Genomic DNA, 21134 nt, shown 5'->3' with positions numbered 1-21134 from the left:
GTTGGATGCCGAGCTACTCATTTCCCGTTCCTCCTCCTCCGTGATCTCAATGAATGTATGTTCTTCCCCCCAGCCACGTACAACACCACGGGTACCAGATAGGTGACAACGAGCACCCTGGGATGCCTGTTGTGGTTGGTCTTCCTCCTCTTCCTCAAAGCCACATTCCTCCTCTGACTCCTCTTCCTCACAATCCTCTTCCAGCATTGCCGCAGGTCCAGCAAGCGATGCTGATAAGGCTGTTTCTGATGGTGATGGTGACCACAACTCTTCCTCTTCCTCTTCACGCTCATCTACGGCCTGATCCAGCACTCTTCGCAGGGCACGCTCCAGGAAGAAAACAAATGGTATGATGTCGCTGATGGTGCCTTCGGTGCGACTGACTAGGTTTGTCACCTCCTCAAAAGGACGCATGAGCCTACAGGCATTGCGCATGAGCATCCAGTAACATGGCACAAAAATTCCCAGCTCCCCAGAGGCTGTCCTAGCACCCCGGTCATACAAATATTCATTAACGGCTTTTTCTTGTTGGAGCAGGCGGTCGAACATTAGCAGTGTTGAATTCCAACGTGTTGGGCTGTCGCAAATCAAGCGCCTCACTGGCGTGTTTTTTCGCCGCTGGATATCTGCAAAGTGTGCCATGGTCGTGTAGGAACGCCTGAAATGGCCACACACCTTCCTGGCCTGCTTCAGGATGTCCTGTAAGCCTGTGTACTTATGCACAAAGCGTTGTACGATCAGATTACACACATGTGCCATGCACGGCACATGTGTCAACTTGCCCAACTTCAATGCCGCCAACAAATTTGTTCCGTTGTCACAAACCTCTTTGCCGATATCCAGTTGCTGCGGAGTCAGCCACTTTTCCACCTGTGCGTTCAGGGCGGACAGGAGTGCTTGTCAGGTGTGAATCCCTGCTTTCAAGCAAGTCAAACCCAAGACGGCGTGACACTGCCGTATGCGGGATGTGGGATAGTACCTGGGAGCTGGGGGAGTGCCGTTGATGTGGAGCAAGACGCAGCAGCAGAAGAGGACTCAGCCGAGGAGGTTATGGAAGAGGATGGAGTAGGAGGAGTAGAGGAGGTGGCAGCAGGCCTGCCTGCAAGTCGTGGCGGTGTCACCAACTCCTCTGCAGAGCCACGCATTCCATGCTTGGCAGCTGTCAGCAGGTTTACCCAATGCGCAGTGTAGATGATATACCTGCCCTGACCATGCTTTGCAGACCAGGTATCAGTGGTCAGATGGACCCTTGCCCCAACACTGTGTGCTAGACATGCCATTACTTCCTTTTGCATAATTGAGTACAGGTTGGGGATTGCCTTTTGTGCAAAGAAATTTCGTCCGGGTACCTTCCACTGCGGTATCCCAATAGCCACAAATTTTTTGAACGCCTCAGACTCCACCAGCTTGTATGGTAAAAGCTGGTGGGCTAATAGTTCAGACAAGCCAGCTGTCGGATGCTGGGCAAGGGGGTGACTTTGTGACATTGGCTTCTTACGCTCAAACATGTCCTTGACAGACACCTGACTGTGGGCAGATGAGCGGGAACTGCTCAAGGCGAGAGACGGAGTGGCGGATGGTTGAGAGGGGGCAAGGAGAAAAGCAGTGGTTGACATGGCTGAAGATGCTGGACCAGGAGGAGGATGGCGGCTTTGAGTTTGTGTGCTGCTTGTACTCATGTGTTGATCTCATAGGCGTTTGTGATGTGCGATCATGTGCCTACGCAAAGCAGTTGTACCTAGGTGGGTGTTGGACTTCCCACGACTCAGTTTCTTTTGGCACAGGTTGCAAATGGCATCGCTGTTGTCAGAGGCAGACACACAAAAACAATGCAACACTGCTGAGCTCTGCAATGACGGCATTCTGGTGGTGGACACAGCATGCGTTGATTGGCGTGCTGTCGGGCTGACCCCGGGTGCCGATGCATGCTGTCTGACTGTGCCACTAGCTCCTTGCGACGACCTCCGCCTGCTTCCAGCTCGTCTCCTCCTCCTCCTCTCTGTCTCCCCATCTGAACTTTCACCCTGTTCTTCATCTTGCCGAGCGGGCACCCACGTGACATCCATGGACGCATCGTCATCATCAACCGCTTCACTTGTATCTGACAACTCAGCAAAGGAAGCAGCAGCGGGTACAACATCATCATCATCATCACACCATACGTCCATGTGTGTAATGCTGCCTGACTGAGACATATCCCTGTTATCTACATCCTCTGGCAATAATGGCTGCGCATTGCTGTGGTGCTAGTGTTGGTGGTGGCGGCAGGCGGGTGAGTGGTATCTTGAGAGGTGCCCGAAGCTAAGCTGGAGGAGGATGGTGCGTCAAGGTTCCGAGCAGAAGCTGTAGAAGATTGGGTGTCCTGTGTTAGCCAGTCAACTATGTCCTCAGAACTTTTCAAGATCAGGGTACGTGGCCTCTGAAAATTGGGCATTATCATAGGGCAAAAGGGAATCACAGCACCATGACAACGACGGCCCCTGCGGGGTGGCCTGCCTCTGCCTGTCATTTTTTTGGGGATTAGTGGTACTATGCGTGCAAGCTGCTGTGAGACAGATATGAGTGGCAATGTGCACTGGCAGAGGTTGGCAGAGTAAACGCTGTAGGCCTGACTCACCCGCTTGTAGACAACTAACTGCTATTCAATCTATAACAGTGAAAAAAGTTTTTTGGTTTTAAATGCACGTTATTGTGACACCAGATATGAGTGGCAATGTGCACTGGCAGAGGTTGGCAGAGTACACGCTGTAGGCCTGACTCACCCGCTTGAAGACAACTAACTGCTATTCAATCTATAACAGTGAAAAACGTTTTTTGGTTTTAAATGCACGCTATTGTGACACCAGATATGAGTGGCAATGTGCACTGGCAGAGGTTGGCAGAGTACACGCTGTAGGCCTGACACCAGCTTGAAGACAACTAACTGCTATTCAATCTATAACAGTGAAAAACGTTTTTGGGTTTTAAATGCACGCTATTGTGACACCAGATATAAGTGGCAATGTGCACTTGCAGAGGTTGGCAGAGTACACGCTGTAGGCCTGACACACCCGGTGGAATACAACTAACTGCTATTCAATCTATAACAGTGAAAAAAGTTTTTGGGTTTTAAATGCACGCTATTGTGACACCAGATATGAGTGGCAATGTGCACTGGCAGAGGTTGGCAGAGTACACGCTGTTGGCCTGACACACAGACGCTTGCAGACAATAACTGCTATTCAAACTATTACAGTGAAAAAAGAGTTTTGGGGGTTTTAAATGCACGCTATTGTGCCACCAGATATGAGTGGCACTGTGCACTGGCAGAGGTTGGCAGAGTACACGCTGTAGGCCTGACACACAGACAACTAACTGCTATTCAATCTATAACAGTGAAAAACGTTTTTTGGTTTTAAATGCACGCTATTGTGACACCAGATATGAGTGGCAATGTGCACTGGCAGAGGTTGGCAGAGTACACGCTGTAGGCCTGACACCAGCTTGAAGACAACTAACTGCTATTCAATCTATAACAGTGAAAAACGTTTTTGGGTTTTAAATGCACGCTATTGTGACACCAGATATAAGTGGCAATGTGCACTTGCAGAGGTTGGCAGAGTACACGCTGTAGGCCTGACACACCCGGTGAAATACAACTAACTGCTATTCAATCTATAACAGTGAAAAACGTTTTTGGGTTTTAAATGCACGCTATTGTGACACCAGATATGAGTGGCAATGTGCACTGGCAGAGGTTGGCAGAGTACACGCTGTTGGCCTGACACACAGACGCTTGCAGACAACTAACTGCTATTCAAACTATTACAGTGAAAAAAAAGTTTTGGGGGTTTTAAATGCACGCTATTGTGCCACCAGATATGAGTGGCACTGTGCACTGGCAGAGGTTGGCAGAGTACACGCTGTAGGCCTGACACACAGACGCTTGCAGACAACTAACTGCTATTCAATCTATAACAGGAAAAAAAAAATGTTTTTAAATGCACGCTATTGTGACACCAGATATGAGCGGCAATGTGCACTGGCAGAGGTTGGCAGAGTACACGCTGTTGGCCTGACACACAGACAACTAACTGCTATTCAATCTATTACAGTGAAAAAAAATTTGGTTTTTAAATGCAAGCTATTGTGACACCAGATATGAGTGGTGGCACTGGGCAAGTGGGCACAGTATACACTGTGAGCCTGACACAGAAGCTGGCAGGCAGGCAGGCAACTGCAATTAGTTTACACACACACAAAAAAAGCAGACTGATGTTCTAGCCCTAAAAAGAGCTTTTTGGGGTGCTGTCCTTACAGCAGAGATCAGATGAGTCCTTCAGGACTGTAGTGGACACTGAATACACTAGCCGAGCTATACATTTCCCTATCAAATGAGCAGCAGCTACACTTTCCCTCCTCTATCTAAGAATGCAGCTTCAGAATGAATCTTAAATGGATACTGTACAGGAGGTGGGAGGGTCTGGAAGGGAGTGTCTGCTGCTGATTGGCTGGAATGTGTCTGCTGACTGTGAGACACAGGGTCAAAGTTTAGTCAATGATGAAGAATAGGGGGAGGATCGAACCGCGCATGTGTTCGCCCGCCGTTGCGAACGCGAACACGCTATGTTCGCCAGGAACTATTTGCCGGCGAACAGTTCGGTACATCACTATTGCTTGTACTCCTTAATCAGCATCAGGACACAGAACAAAAGGTGTCAGACGTTGTTGAGATGGTGTGATAATAATATTTCATATTAATTAAGTATGATTGATTGATCACTATTGAGCAACTCAAACATTTATAGATAGTTAAGATGGCACCGGTAAGCATATAAGCACACATAGCACATATTACTAGATGCAGGCTTGAAGGCCACAATTACTAGATGCAGGCTTGAAGGCCTTATGCCACAGCTATTAAGAGCTGACACAGCACTACACCTGTTTACTAAGCTGACACAGCACTATAAGCTGACACAGCATTTCAGCAGTTTGAGAAACTTATGTTGCCAACAAAAACTTATGTTGCCATCTCTAGAATAGTACAAAGAAAGCTTGTAGATAAGCGATAATTAACCGCACAAGACTTGGCATAAGTTCTCGTGGTCCTGAACAGTCTGGCCAACTGCCAGGTCCATCCAGCTGCTTGTATCAAGGTCTTTTGCTGGGCTGCACTGATAAGGAACTGCTGTCTGTCCTTGAAGACAGGTATATAAGACTAAGGGAATCTTGCGCTCACTTGGAGAACTACCCACCTGTAATGCGGACATGTGTTGCTGGTTTCTGCTGTTCCCAGAAGAGAGGGTCTCTCCCAGTGACTGCCTGAGTTCTCCCCAGTCATGTGTGGCAAGGAGACAACCAAGCTTCTCTAATGGTGATGTATACTTAAGCTGATATATTTAGATACTAAGCTGTTTGAAGTAAATGCATGCAACTACTTAAATGAGAGTAAAACTTACTTTGCTTAGATCCCTTTGTGGATAATAAAGTGTAGTGTGAATTCTTATATTCAACTTGGTCTTTGTGTGATTTCTCTTTCCTATAACTTAATATACTCTATCCGAACTGGGTTGTGTGCCCGCCAATATCGCTATAAACCTTATTAGGTATTGATTATTACTTTTTGGATATTGGTGCTTCATGAATTTAATGATTAGGCACAACATTTTGGCGCTGCGAGCAGGGTTGAGTATTAATTGAGCAAGGAAACTTGAAATCAACAAGTTTAAATAGTTTAAAATTATAATTGTGTGTTTAAAACATTGTTAAGAATAGTTAAGATAAGAAAATTGTGTTTAGAAATTGTTAGAACTGTCTATGTAAATCTTGAGTAAAAGGGAAAGTGAAACTAACATTGTACGAGGTTTAATTTCTGCTGCGTCACGGAGAAAAAAAGCTTTTTAAAAGCTATCAGTTTCTTCCGCGCGCTGCAGTCGTAGATAACAAATATTACGGTTTCTAGAGATTCTCTGAACATTGTGTAAACTTGAAAATAGTTACATGACGTTGCAAGAGCAAGATTAGTGAGTGAATGCTCAATCTTATAAGATTGAGGAGTGCTTCTGAAGATTGATTCAAGAATGTATGTTGTGCTCAGTTGGTAGACACACCTATACACCTTAAGGGTGTGTAGAACGCCAGTGCCTTCTTGGGTGTGCCACCCTCAAACAGGCTAGCGTCCTGAATGAGGCTGAATTGCTGCTAATTTAATACGCTCAATACCAGGTATTGAGATAAGGTCACCAAAACCACAAGATTGTTTGGGGTGATTCTGACACAAATGGGTGATTGTGCTTGGTCAGTTAACAAGTGCCCCTACGTGCCTTAACAGTTGCTGGAAGCCAGTGCTGACTGAGGAAGTGAATGAAACAGCTGTACCTGAAATTGCGAGACTGTTGGCTCGATCATAGATGCCCCTATGCACATTCCAGAGTGTGTAGAAAGCCAATGTGATCGGGAAGCGCAAACCTGCAGCCAAATTAGTAATTTGGGCAGGCTTGAGTGAAGACTAAAACAATAAGCCAGACACTAGGTGTCTGGATTAGTACATATTCAAGTGAAATTAAATAAAATACATAGAACACACATCCCCAAGGAGTGCAAGTTTATTCTAAATAAACCATAAGAACTTTGCACAATGTTTAAAAACATTCCCGGATGGGAAGATGAGCCATATGCATCCTTTGCCAGTGAATGGGCCCGTTCAGCTGGTAAATGTGATTGTGAATGTGAAAAAAGTGAAATTGACATGCCTACTAACCTTCTTGCTTGTCTGAAAAAGTTTCCAAAAGATAAGTGGCAGAAAAGAGGTTGGGTAATACTTAAAACACTTGATGGGTATGCACACAGGGAATTGCCCGACCTGGGAGACTTGGATTTGACAGACCTAGACGATAGGAATTGACTAGTGAGGCAGTCTCCAGTGATTGACTTTTCAGTAAAAGACCATAGACCCCATGTAAAAGTTGAAATTTACTGGAAACATAAAAATGTTGAAAGGGTTACTGCCCTTGTGGACACTGGAGCCGAAGCCACTTTAATTAATGGTAACCCTAAGAAATTTGCTGTATTACCCTATGTAATCACAGGTCTGGGAGGTAAGAGGAGAGAAGCAGTCCAGACCTGGGTAGAACTGAAAATTGGACAGTTGCCAAAAAATAAGTATTCGGTTTTAATTGTCCCCATACCCGAATACATAATTGGAATTAAGATCCTTAAAGGATTGACCTTACATTTGGGGGATGGCTGTTACAGTTTTGGGACTAAAATCTATATATCAGCCAGACCAGTGGTGGTAGGGAAATTGTTAATGCCCCCAGTGCAACTACCACCCACTACTAAAGTAGTACATATGAAGCAGTACAGGATCCCAGGAGGCCACAAAAAAATTGGAGAAACCATAGATGACTTACTAAAAGCTGTGGTCCTACGAGGGGTCACTACGGCTTGGAACAATCCCGTGTGGCCAATACGTAAAACAGACCATACATGGAGAATGACGGTAGACTACAGAGAATTGAACAAACACACACCTCCACTGACTGCTGCTGTCCCAGACACCGTCACTCTTATAGAAAATATACAGAAGCAGCCAGGGATCTGGTATGCAGTTATAGATTTGGCCAATGCCTTCTTCACTTTTCCAATAGCTGAAGAAAATCAAGAGCAGTTTGCTTTCACATGGTTAGGGAGGCAATACACATTCACCAGGTTGCCACAGGGATACTTGCATAGTCCCACCATCTGCCATCTGTCTGCTGGTGGCAGAACATCTTGATGGGGTAAAAATACCGTCAGAGGAGAAAATATCCCATTATATAGATGACATTATGATTCAGGGACAGTGTGAAGAACAGTGTCAGCAGATTCTCGAAGAGATCATGGAGCACATGAAGAGCAAAGGTTGGGAGATAAATCCCAGTAAAATACAGGGACCCGCTCAAACAGTAAAATTCTTAGGAATACAGTGGAACAAAGGACACAGAGAAATCCTTCCAAAAGCTAAGCAAAAAGTGCTAGAGTTTCAAACTCCCAAAAGCAAGAAACAAGCTCAAAGCTGTATAGGTCTCTTTGGTTTCTGGAGACAACACATACCACACCTGAGTCAGTTACTCTCCCCTTTGTACAAAGTAACCAGGAAAAAACATGATTTTGAATGGGGAGAAGAACAACAGAATGCATTTGAGGGAGCTAAACGGGCTATCCAACAAGCCCTTGATCTATGGCCCATACAAGATGGAGACATAGACTTAAATGTATCAGTAAATCAGCAATGGGCTAATTGGAGCCTTTGGCAGAAACAAGGAAGGACTAAGGTTCCCCTTGGTTTCTGGACAAGGAAGTTACCTGAGGCAGGAGAGAGGTACACACCCTTTGAGAGACAGCTCTTGGCCTGTTATTGGGCCTTGGTAGATACTGAACAGATGACAGTAGGACATACTGTGTTCTTACGCCCAGAGATACCTATCATGCAATGGGTACTTAGTTCCCCTAAGACACATAGGATAGGTCATGCACAAGAGTCCAGTATCATAAAATGGAAGTGGTACATACAGGATAGAGCTAAAACAGGAAATAGTGGTACGGCTGTACTACATGAGAAAATTGCAGATGCGCCGATACAAGAACCTGGTTATCTGCCAGACGCAGACAAGCCAGGGGAATCTCCAGTAAAGTGGGGAAAGTCTTTTGCGCAACTAACACAAGATCAAGCAAAGAATGCTTGGTTTACTGATGGTTCAGCCAAATACATTGGTAATCAAAGACAATGGAAAGCAGTGTCTTACAATCCAGAAACCAAGAAAATGCTGACTACGACAGGAACGGGAAAAAGTAGCCAGTATGCAGAGTTATATGCAGTGTTTCAGGCTTTGAAACAAGAGATGCCTGGAAGTTGTCATATATATACAGATTCCTGGTCTGTTGCCAATGGACTGGCCACGTGGTTGCCTACGTGGCAGTCACATCAGTTCATGATTCATACAAAGGAAGTCTGGGGAAAAGATTTGTGGGAGCAGATATGGGAGATGGTACATCAAAATGAGGTAACAGTCTTTCATGTTGATGCTCACTGCAACACTGACTCATTGGATCGTCTGTTTAGCCAAGATCTCAGAGGCGTCTGTTGAAAATTCTAACTCACTTTTGGGATTGGCTACTTGGGCCCATCAGAAATGTGGACACTTGGGAGAGAAAGCCACTCACAGGTGGGCACAATAGCGAGGCATTTTAGTGCCACTTGATTTAATTAAAACAGTAATTTTGCAATGTCCAGTGTGTCAGCATGAGCAGAATAGACATGTACCAGGGATGGTACGAGGTCAAATAAAAAGAGGTAAAGCACCAGGGCAAATATGGCAGGTGGATTACATAGGTCCGCTTCCTATGAGTAAAAATTGTCAATATGTATGCACAGCTGTGGATACATATTCAGGGTATTTATTGGTTCAACCTTGCAAGAGGGCTACCCAAATAAATACTATTAAAATGTTGGAAACCATGATACAGTACTATGGTCTTCCATTACAGATTCAGAGTGACAATGGAAGTCACTTTAAAGGAAAATTGGTACAAGATTTTTGTAATGAAAACAATGTTGAATGGATATTTCACATACCTTATTATCCTCAAGCAGCTGGTCTGATTGAAAGGATGAATGGGTTATTGAAACAACAATTGAGAAAACTTGGTGAAGGGACAATGGTCAAATGGAGAGATAACTTGCCTACAGCTGTGAACATCTTAAACAATAGGCCACTCTCAAATCATGACACCCCCCTCACTAGAATGATCGCACCCAATATACAAGCTAAACCATATGTAACAACTAACACCATCACATATTGGGAAACAGAGGAGGGAGCCTTGGCACCATACAGGGCTACCCCAGAGGCTGCAGGAATAGACTTGAGAGCCAGAAAGGAAGAAAGACTTAAAACAGGGCAAGTTCAGATGTTCCCCACAGGTATAGGAATACAGATACCCCCGGGACACTTTGGACTAATTGCACCTAGGTCTAGCCTCGCCCTTAAAGGGATACATGTAATAGGAGGGGTCATAGATGCTGATTACCAAGGAGAAATAAAGGTCCTCTTGTTAAACCAGGGACCACAAGACTTGCTAGTGCAAGAAGGGGACAGAATAGCCCAATTGGTTATCATCCCCATTTACCAGGGACAGATACACAAAGGAACAGCCCCCACCTTACAAACAGTAAGAGGAGATAAGGGATTTGGCTCTACTAACCTAAATCCAGGGGCCACAGTCTGGGTAAGGACAGAGAAAGGTCCCCCAGAACCAGCAGACATTATTGCAACAGGCAATGACAATACCGTGATACTTTCCAAGTCAGGTCATGATAAATGGGAATATGGGCCTTCGGGCAAATGTTATTTGAGAGAGTAAAATGAGTTGTATCTTTACAGGCGAAGCTCATTGGTCCGGCTGTTATTGTGATGGCCGTGCTTACTCTACACCCTTTGGTCGGCTCAGATACCAACAATGAAATTGGAGGTTGGGACCAGAGTGATTCCGCAGAGATGAGATGGAAAGAGATCGAAATAAGAATAACCTGCCTGACCATTAACTGTACAAACATGAGAGCAAACCTCTATGGAGAAGGCTATTTTAGCCACAATGAAACTGAGTCAATGACCTATATTAAGTTACCAAATGAATCATTTGATTTGTTAATGTTAGAATCTACAACGCCCTTTGGCTACCGCATACTGTATACACCTATAAGCTCTAATATTTATTTAGAAGAGCTTACCCAATATTGGGAAAGTTATGCAAATCAGCAGAGCACAAAGAGAACCTACACTATTATACACTGGTTAGCTAATGCTACAAAATACTCCTGGATAGGAGGGCTTGGGTTGAAAATAATAAAAGGTATTGCATGGTGTGTTTTTATTATACTTTGTATTTATCTGTGCTACAAAATTACAGTTTTCTGCATTCAAAGCTTTGCTAGCTTAAAAAATAAGTCATAGTGTAGCGCTAGAAGAGTTTAATTAGGCTTGAATCGGTTCCAGATGTGAGTGAAGCATAATGGGAATCAGTGGGTAAATGGGTTTTCCCCCTGCTGATAACCTGAATGGTATGTGTAAATGTGTGAGGTTTTACTCGCTGAGTGATCAAGGGATGGAATGTGATAATAATATTTCATATTAATTAAGTATGATTGATTGATCACTTTTGAGCAACTCAAATATTTATAGATAGTTAAGATGGCACCGGTAAGCATATAAGCACATATTACTAGATGCAGGCTTGAAGGCCACAATTACTAGGTGCAGGCTTGAAGGCCTTATGCCACAGCTATTAAGAGCTGACACAGCACTACACCTGTTTACTAAGCTGACACAGCACTATAAGCTGACACAGCATTTCAGCAGTTTGAGAAACTTATGTTGCCAACAAAAACTTATGTTGCCATCTCTAGAATAGTACAAAGAAAGCTTGTAGATAAGCGATAATTAACCGCACAAGACTTGGCATAAGTTCTGGTGGTCCTGAACAGTCTGGCCAACTGCCAGGTCCATCCAGCTGCTTGTATCAAGGTATTTTGCTGGGCTGCATTGATAAGGAACTACTGTCTGTCCTTGAAGACAGGTATATAAGACTAAGGGAATCTTGCGCTCACTTGGAGAACTACCCACCTGTAATGCGGACGCGTGTTGCTGGTTTCTGCTGTTCCCAGAAGAGAGGGTCTCTCCCAGTGACTGCCTGAGTTCTCCCCAGTCATGTGTGGCAAGGAGACAACCAAGCTTCTCTAATGGTGATGTATACTTAAGCTGATATATCTAGATACTAAGCTGTTTGAAGTAAATGCATGCAACTACTTAAATGAGAGTAAAACTTACTTTGCTTAGATCCCTTTGTGGATAATAAAGTGTAGTGTGAATTCTTATATTCAACTTGGTCTTTGTGTGATTTCTCTTTCCTATAACTCAATATACTCTATGCGAACTGGGTTGTGTGCCCGCCAATATCGCTATAAACCTTATTAAGTATTGATTATTACTTTTTGGATATTGGTGCTTCATGAATTTAATGATTAGGCACAACAGATGGACACTGTCCTGGTGGCCTTGGGCCTCGCTGCTCCATCTACCACAGCAGCCTGGGATCCAGCCAAAGTTGTCACAGTCATTCCAGCTTCCAATGGAGCTTCTGGGATGACCACTTGCCTTACCTTCCATTGTGTTTTTCACTTTTATTTAACATTTTTGTTGGGTTTTGTCCGAAGTTAAACTTAACTTTATGAAACCGTTCTATTTAGGCTATGCCTAGCATGCATATGGCATAATCGGCAGCCCTGTGGCTCTCCTAGGCTAAGACTGGGATTCTTCTAGTTTGTTTGTTCCAATTTCGAAACTATACCCCCCCCCCATCTCCTATCATGTAACTCCATACTCCGCGTATCACTGAGAAGCTGTTTATCCACCAAGATAGGTGCTATGTCAAATCAGTCAAATTTAATTATATAGCCCCATGTAGCTTTTGCTGTATTTTAGTTCCCTCTTCACACACCACCTTTCATTTTAAACCCTGGCTTGCGTTTCTCTGTGTTACACGAATGATTATATGAATGCAAATCTTATCCCATGCGGTTTCTGGATTGCTGTATAATATACATGTCTGACTGTGGCATAAATAAAGAATGATAAAAAAATTAAAATTAAAATACCTGGATCATATACATAAACGGTTTTATTATTTTCATTGGCATCTTTCCAAAAGCCCCATGTAAGAAAGATTTCACAACTAGTAACGCATACTGCTAATTGGCATACTCCCTCTGCAGGAGTAGGACTACCAGGCTGTCTGAAACAGAATCTCTATGAAGGAGTGTGCTTCTATTTTCAAAGAATCAGTATAGTATCACATAGGGATGCACCGAAATGAAAATTCTGGGCAGAAACCGAAACCGAAAATACAAGATACCCTTGGCCAAAAACAAAACTGACTTTTTTCCCCAAATGATTTGTGTAGGTTATGTAGTGTGTATAGAATATAGTAAGGTGTGAGAAATGGATGTAGTGTGCATGTGTGTAGGCTATGTAGTTTGTATATGGAATATAGTGAGGTGTGAGTGAAGGAGAGGGTGACAGGTGGTAGTGAGGGAGTGAAAGGTGGCAAAGTTAGGGGGTGGCAGAGTGAAGGGGTGACTAGTGACAGAGTGAGGGAGAGGGTGACTGGTGGATGAGTGAAGGAGGGAGAGGGTGACTGGTGACAGAGTGACTGAGGGAGGGGGTGGCAGAGTGACCGAGGGAGGGGGTGACTGGTGACAGTGATTGAAGGAGGGGGTGACAGTGAGGGATATTTTTTTTTCTTTCCCTGGTGGTCCAGTGTCCTGGCTTCCTGATGGTCGTGCCCTGGCTCCCTGGTGGTCCAGAGTCCTGGCTCCCTGGTGGTCCGTCTCTCCAGTCTGCAGCTCTGCCGGGTGTGAGCTGCAGATTGTGCTGTATATCACAATATCCAGAAGTCAGAGCATTGCCGTGGTAACCCGTGGCAACGCTCTGATTGGCCACAGATCGCGAGATACAGCACAGTCTGCAGCTCACGAAAGGCGGAGTTGCAGACTGTACTGACTCTCTCCCCGGGCAGACAGGAGGGGCCTTGCACCCTGCGGCACACAGGGCAAGCCGTTGGGCCCCCTCCCAATGTCGGCTCCTCGTTCATGGTTCGAAGAACTGACAAGTCCACTCTGCCTTATTTTCGGCACATTTGACCTGTTTTTGGCTGAAATGGGATAGGCCCATTTTCGGCAGCCGAAATTTCAGTGCATCCCTAGTATCACTATTACTATTACTGATTCTATTGTGGTGGGATCTAGGCTAACCAGGGTAGGTTTGCAGATAAAACAGGGTATTAGCCTGGTGGGTTAATGCTCCCATAATCTGGTCTCAAGAAGCTGGTCTTTCATTATCATCTAAAATAATTAGTTTTATAGTCCCCACTTCTTAACAAAGTTACATTATTCTCTTTTACTTTAGCTCTAAGCAGCTCCAAAGAAATGTTATTTTCCAAGTTCTACATCGGATTTTACTGTGAATGTCATAATACTGTTAGCTTTTACTGCAATAAAATATACACATTTGTGTTCAGCAATGTCTCACGAGTACAACAGTATACCCCATGTACATGCTTTATGGTGCTTTAGAAAGTTACTGGGTCAAATATATTATTTCATAATAACGAGTGGTCTCCCGAATATAAGAGAACCCCCATGTACCGTTTTTTCAGGTTTCGCAGAGAGACAAATATATTAGATTCCCTTTTCAACTTTGAAATTTACAAAGTAATTTCCAAGGCCTATGTCACCTTTGAGACAGTATGACAGCCCGGAAAAAAATACTCCCATGATGGCATATAAAAGTAGACAACCCAGGGTATTCCAAATGGTGTAATTTGAGTTGTTTGGTCTAGCCACTTTATCATAAATGCTGACACAATTTAGTGGTCATGTTTTCTGTTATTTTTTTCACATATGTGAATTCCATTTTCATAGGAGATTTCATAATCCTGAATAAAGGCAATAAATCCTCAGTATATTTTTTCACACATTGTCTTAAGAATACAACAGCATCCCCATGTCCCAGTTTTCCAATGTATTGGGGGGAAATCACAGGATTAATATATTAGATGCCATTTCAATTTGTAAAATTACCAAAGTGATTTTTTGTACCTATGTCGCCTTTGAGAAAACATGGCACCGTAAGAAAGAAAATGACCCCCATGATGGCATACTATTTTAACAAGTATTCTAAATATTATATTTGGAGTTGTTTGGTGTAGCCACTTTATAATGGCTGGGCTTAACGTAAACAGGGATGGGGGTCAGGGGAATCCAGAAGTCAGCGTAGTCAGTATAACAAGTCAATAAGTTGGTACAGGTAGCTAACAAAGATTGATCAGGACATGCCGAGGTCAGAAATTCAGAAAAATCACACAAACTGGCAACATCACATTTGGGTGATTCAACAGTTCAGCTCTGTGTAGTAGACTCTGAAACAGTCTATTATCCAGAAAACCGGTAGAGATGGACTGGAATGGCAGTAATAGCTGGAGTCCTTTTGGACTCCTTTCTTGTAGCAAACACAATAATTTCTCTGGAGTGACTTTTTACAGGTTGCGTGGGGGATTAGGGAAGGGAAAGTGCTTGCCATAAAGTCTTTGGGCATCTTCTGATTCCATAAAGCAATTGGTAGACTGGGTACAGTGGCATACTAAGGCGGGGGGTTGAGGGGGCGGTCCGCCCCGGGTGCCACTAGTGTGGGGGGTGCCATAGCCCTGGTCTGGGGGCTGGAGGGGGCTGTGTGAGCTGTGGCCGCACGGTACCCCCCCCCCCCATGTTAGTTAGGGTGCCGTGCGGCCAGAACAGCTCACACACCAAAGAGCAGCTGAACTGGCCGAACGGAGGTAGATTGGGGCGGGGCTAATTAAAAATCAGGGGCGGAGCCAAACTGGCAGCTGTCCCTGCTTCTCCACAGGCTTCAGGGAATCCAGTCCTCCTCCAGCCCACTGTCTGTAAGTAATAGTGTGTGACTGTGACAGTGTGTGTGTAAAACTGTCTGTAACTGTGTGTGTGTGTATGTGTGTAAAACTGTCTGTAACTGTGTGTGTGTGCGCGCAAAACTGTCTGTAAGTGTGTGTGTGTGTGTGTGTGTGTGTGTGTGTGTTTGTGTGTAACTCTCTGCCTGTGACTGTGTGTGTGAGTGACTGTATATGTAACTGTCTGTCTGTAACTGTGTGCTTGTGACTGTCTGCTGCTGTTGTGTGTGTGTGTCAATGTATATGTGACTGTCTACCTGTAACTATGTGCATGACTGTCAGTGACTGTATGTGTGACTGTCTGCATGTGACTGTGTGTCTGTAACTGTAAGTGTGTGTGCAACTCTCTGCCTGTGACTGTGTGTGTGTGAGTGACTGTATATGTGACTGTCTGTAACTGTGTGCATGACTGTCTGGCTATGACTGTGTGTGACTACATGTAATGGACTGTGTGTGTAACTGTCTGCCTATAACTGTGTGTGTGACTGCATGTGACTATGTATGTGTGGCTGTCTGCCTGTGACTGTTTGATGTTGCCTGTAAACGTGTGTGATTATCTGTCTGTGACTGTGTGCATGTGACTGTCTGCTGCTGCCGTGTGTGTGTCAATGTAAATGTGACTGTCTGCCTGTAACTGTGTGTATGACAGTCTGCATGTGACTGTGTGCGTGTGACTGTCTGCCTGTAACTGTGTGTGACTGTATGCCTGTAACTGTGTGTGACTGTCTGCCTATAAATGTGTGTGTGGGTCTGCAGGGATTTTGTATTGGGACAGGAGTCTTTATAAGGGGGGGATAAGCAGGGGATTTGTGGAAGGGGGTTGTGGGGGTTTTGTAGATGGGGCAGTACAGGATTTGTAGAAGTGGGCAGGACAGGGGTTTTAAAGGAGGGGGCGGGGAAGGACAAGGGTTTTGTAGGAGAGGCTGACAGCGGTTTTGCAAAGTATACAAATTGTAAAAAAAAGAAAACATTAAAAAAAAAAAATCAGGTTTTTTTTTGGGTGGGGGGAGGGGGTGCCAAGCACAGGATCTGCCCCGGGTGCCAAATGCTCTAGGTACGCCCCTGACTGGGTAAATTACATATTGGACAAAAGTTTCAACATAAAATCAAGAAATTGTTATGGCTTACCTTGGCTTCTTTTTTGTATAGCAAAAAATTAAAAACTAAAAATCTGACTTTGATTTTATGCATTTTTTTTGTACCAGGTCCTATTTTTCGGTTCACTAGATAAGGCTGTATCCATTAATCAGCCAAGTCTACTCCCCCCCACATACTTGCTGTAGTCTACAATGCACTTTGGTTTTTCCAGTTGCTCAGTACTGCCACTGTACTGCTATCATGCATTTTAGACAACATGTATACATCTTTCTTATCTGTGAACCGAAAGGCCAGCACCTCATCCTGGCATAGACCTGAAGAGGAACCTCTACTGATTCTGTTCTTCTTGGGGTTTGGGGAAAACCACTGTGCGTTTTACTCTCATGCTAGGGTTTCAAAACAAAATGTAATTTTTAAATAAATCAATACTTGTATATTAATCAACAACCCATAGCTTATAAACCTTATTTAAAAATGAAAGATCCCACACAATTTTGCCATTTTTGCACATAGAATCAGGGCATCCTGGTGGGTCAAGATAGTCATCCCTTCCTTGAGAAATCCAAAAAGCCCAAGTATAGCCAATTGTGGATTCACATGATTTATACAATTTCATGCCATAGCATTGTGTGACCGCTTTGATGGGATATATTGTTTGAAAAGCAGTCTACCTTTGAATTTCATAAGGGATTCTTCAATACAAATGTTTTTGTCTGCGAGGAGTTGCCAGGCAGACCCCCAGATGGCGATCAGCAGCTTGGGTGAGAAGAAGGACCAAAGGAAGGGTCGTCTGGCAGCGTTTAATCTCACCTCCTGTAGGACAGCATAGTATGCACACTGTCTTTAAGGGGTTAATTATTGTTTTGGTTGGTTGTTTGTTTAGCAGAATTTGCATAACTCAAAACTAATCTCTATTAATGTATTGCTTTAGTTTCTAATCGGCATCCCCTTTTGCAATCTAGATCACAGTCAAACGAATTTGTCCTTACGGGCCAAACTGTCTACAGAAATAGGTATGGAGGGCTGAAAGAACAAGTTTACATAACTCCATAAATGTGATTTATTGCTTTGTTACAACAATAAAAAATGTGTAGTGTTGACGTTTAAATGCAGTTCTGTGTTTGCATGTACCTATGAACGCATAGGTGTCTTTGTATATAGTGTGTGCATTTGAATGGAGGCTGTGTTAGCATGTTTGAATGCAGGGGTGTGTTTCTGTGCATTGTTGGTGTTTGAACGCTGGGGTAAATGTGTGAGTATTGTTGGTGTTTGTATGTGTGTGGCAGTTTATACATCAAGAACTGAAAGCAGCCCTGGAAAAGAATTCTATACCAGACCAATAATTTGTCAAGCCAGCGTAGTTTGCAGATATAGAGGTGGAAAAAAAACTTAAAATTGAAAACTATCCCATCAACGAGAAAAAAAGCCCTCGTAGGGCATTTGTGTATGATCAATGTTTCAGTCCAACTACCTTGACATATTAAGTAAAGTTTGGTAAGTTTGGTAATGGGACTGAAATTGTGAAAGCATGCTGTTGCACAACTGTATAAAATGAAGTAATCTTGATTATATTGAGTGTGCTCTTCACTTTGAATATGTTATTATGCTGGAGTGTACTCATTACATATATGTTATATGTTAACAAAACAATTGTTTGTATCATGCATATGCACACATTTATATTAATATTTGTGTAAATATTATATGAATAATTATAAATAAATATAATTATATATACACTCACATGAATAAACATCTCTATACATATCTCTTCCCCAAGCCCTTTTTGTGTGTCTTTTATCCCAAGCCCCTTTGTCTCTTTCTCAGCTTCCCCGCTGTGTGTCTCTTTCTCCCCTCAAGCCCATTTGTGTGTCTACCTCCACCCCTCTGTTTTCTCCCCCTCAGCCCCTCTGTGTGTCTTTTTCTCCTCCCAAACACTCTGTGTATTTCCACCCCCCCCCGGCCCATCCCCGTATCCCTCCCCCCCCAAGCCCCTCTGTGAGTCTCCACCAAGCCCTTCAATACCTTTTCACCCCCACATCACCTCTGTGTGTCTCTTTCCCTCTCCCAAGCCCCTCTCTGTGTATCTTCTCTTTCTTCCCCAAGCCCCTCCGTGTGTCTCTCCCCCTTTCCCTCTATGAACCTCTCCCCCCAAAGCCCCTCTGGGTGTTTGCCCCCCAAGTCCTTCTGTTCTACCCAATCTGACAGTAAGCTGCTTGTTGCTCTCAGTAAGCCACTGCCTATCAGACTTAGTAGAGGATACAGAAATCCTCTACTGTGGTTAGCTTAGACACGCTACATGAAGTGACTGACAGGAGGGAGTCAAATTTTTTCCTAAAAAATTCTGCTGGTCCTTTGGGATGTATGCAGTGGACCAGTTTAACCCTGCATACATCCCAGCATTCAGATACACATATACGTAACAATTAGAATAGTTTTTAGCTTCCCTATACCCTCCTGTATGTGTGTGCCCTTGCTTCCCCAAACGACTCTCAGCAAGCTGGAAGAAAGTGATCTTAACTCACTTCCTGTCAGCAGGCTGCAGGGGGAAACTAACACTGTGATAGGGGCTGTCACGTATTTATCCGCACATAAAAATGTGGTTAATGGCATTTACTGTCCTGACAGGAAAAGTTGTGCCGAGCAGCAATCAAATCCACAGAAGGGTTTGTGCTGAGCAGCAATCATGCAAATGGAAACCTGGTAATTGCCTTTGGGGGTTAAAGGCCGGTTACAGCCAATCGGATCCATAGGAGGGGTATTTAGGCCCAGTTCTCCTCTTGCTCAGTGCCCTGTTGTGGTTTCATGCCGATGGTTATCCGAGAGTAGGTTCCTGATTTAGATTTTATGGTATTTGACTTTGGCTTTTTTTTTACTTCCCTGAAATCTGGTATCCTTGACTTTTGGCTTTCCCTCATCTTTGTGTCTGATTCTGTGTCCCTCACCTCAGCAAGTATTCTGACTTAAGTCCGGCCATTCTAAGGTCCGGTTATACGTCATCCTTAGTCCTAGGTGTGACACAGTACTGCGTGCTGGATCAACTTGCAATCCTGACAGGGGCCCAGTTCGGTGCAATATTAAAGGATGACCGGGCCCCGGATCTAGGAGTTCCACAATGACCCGAGGCCATCATGAACGCCCCACCAAATTGCACACACATATAATTTTATATATATATATATATATATATATATATATATATATATATATATATATATATATACATATATATATATATATATATATATATATATATATATATATATATATATATATACATATATATATACACACATACACACACTTCTTCACACTCACAATTTATGTGGCTGGCTCTTCCTGGCATCCTTTCATAGTACAATGTAAAGGGTATTGTGAGGGATCAGATACCGATCTCTGCTCCCTTACGATCTCACCAAGCTTCCCTTGTACCTGCAGGTTCCTCTCTTGCTCCTTTGTGCTGCTGTAAAAGAGCCAGGAGGAAGTGAAGTTTAACCACTTCCTCTCAGCACAGCAGTCACTTGGAGCACTACTCTAATAATTGGAGCTTGAGCCCCAAACATTTTTTGCTCCCTCTCCCGAAGTGAGATTATCACAGACGGGCATATACTCACAAATAAACATACATATGTGCACACTTCCAGAAAGCACACTTATACAGATTGCCAAACAGATGAAACATTCTGTTTTTGCATAGAACAGTGGCTTAAAGATATAAAGTAGTTATAAATGGAAAAATTTCAAATTGGACAAAAGTGGTAAGTGGAATGCTTAAGGGTTCTGTCCTGGATTCACTTTTCTTTAATCTGTTTATAAATAATTTTGATGTGGCATTAAAAGTCATGTGTCAGAGGACACTATTACACGCTCAGGGTAAGGGTGATGGGAGTTGGCACCCAGACCACTTCAATGGGTTCAAGTGGTCTGGGTGCCTACAGTGTCCCTTTAAATGGTGTTGAATTAGACATAACTAAAAAGGCCTTCGGAGCAATTCCTGATAAACTATGTGAAGTCAAAATGATGTTCCATAAAGTTAAGAGAAGAGACCATCACTCTTCAAAAACAAGGAACAGGATACAAAAATAGTGTAGCAGACCACGGGTAACCCGACTGGTTACCTCTGCTATTACCTTCCTTCAGTCACTCTGGAACCATCAGCACAAGTAAATACTCATTTCCCCTAGTATGCTGACCAAACATAGTCCTGGGAGTAAACTGTAGTTAATTTGGTCACACACGGCTTTGATGCACAGACCCCTACATGGGGTCTCCCATACAATAATACTGGGCTTTTCCTCCCAGGATCTTCTACAGAAAAATATACAATATTCTAAAACACTTCAAAAATAAATTTTCAAAAGGGGTTTATTGGATTGCATGGGTGGTTAGAGCTTTCAACCCAAATTCCTCTTGAAGCTGGGACCTCAACAGAGCCACTATGCAAGGTGTGAGAAGTCACGCGCAAGTGGCCTGGAAGTCTGGCTTCAGTATAA

General features: G+C 43.7%; 2 protein-coding genes across 2 annotated transcripts in view; one reads left to right on the top strand and one right to left on the bottom strand.

Moving 5' to 3' along the window:
• The window catches only part of LOC134568979 (glycoprotein-N-acetylgalactosamine 3-beta-galactosyltransferase 1-like), an 82435-nt gene that overhangs the window by 38636 nt on the left and 22665 nt on the right, over positions 1-21134 (bottom strand). The window lies entirely within an intron of this gene.
• LOC134596577 (uncharacterized) lies at positions 9123-11007 on the top strand. Its single transcript, XM_063444777.1, has 2 exons — positions 9123-9188; positions 10407-11007. The coding sequence occupies exons 1-2, from the start codon at positions 9156-9158 to the stop codon at positions 10974-10976; spliced, it is 603 nt and encodes a 200-aa protein (XP_063300847.1). The 5' UTR covers positions 9123-9155; the 3' UTR covers positions 10977-11007.

This window comes from Pelobates fuscus, chromosome 1 (assembly GCF_036172605.1).
Source record: "Pelobates fuscus isolate aPelFus1 chromosome 1, aPelFus1.pri, whole genome shotgun sequence".
Classification (NCBI taxonomy): Eukaryota; Metazoa; Chordata; class Amphibia; order Anura; family Pelobatidae; genus Pelobates; species Pelobates fuscus.
The sequence above is the reverse complement of the archived record's forward strand: the minus strand, read 5'-3'. Positions and strand labels throughout refer to the sequence as shown.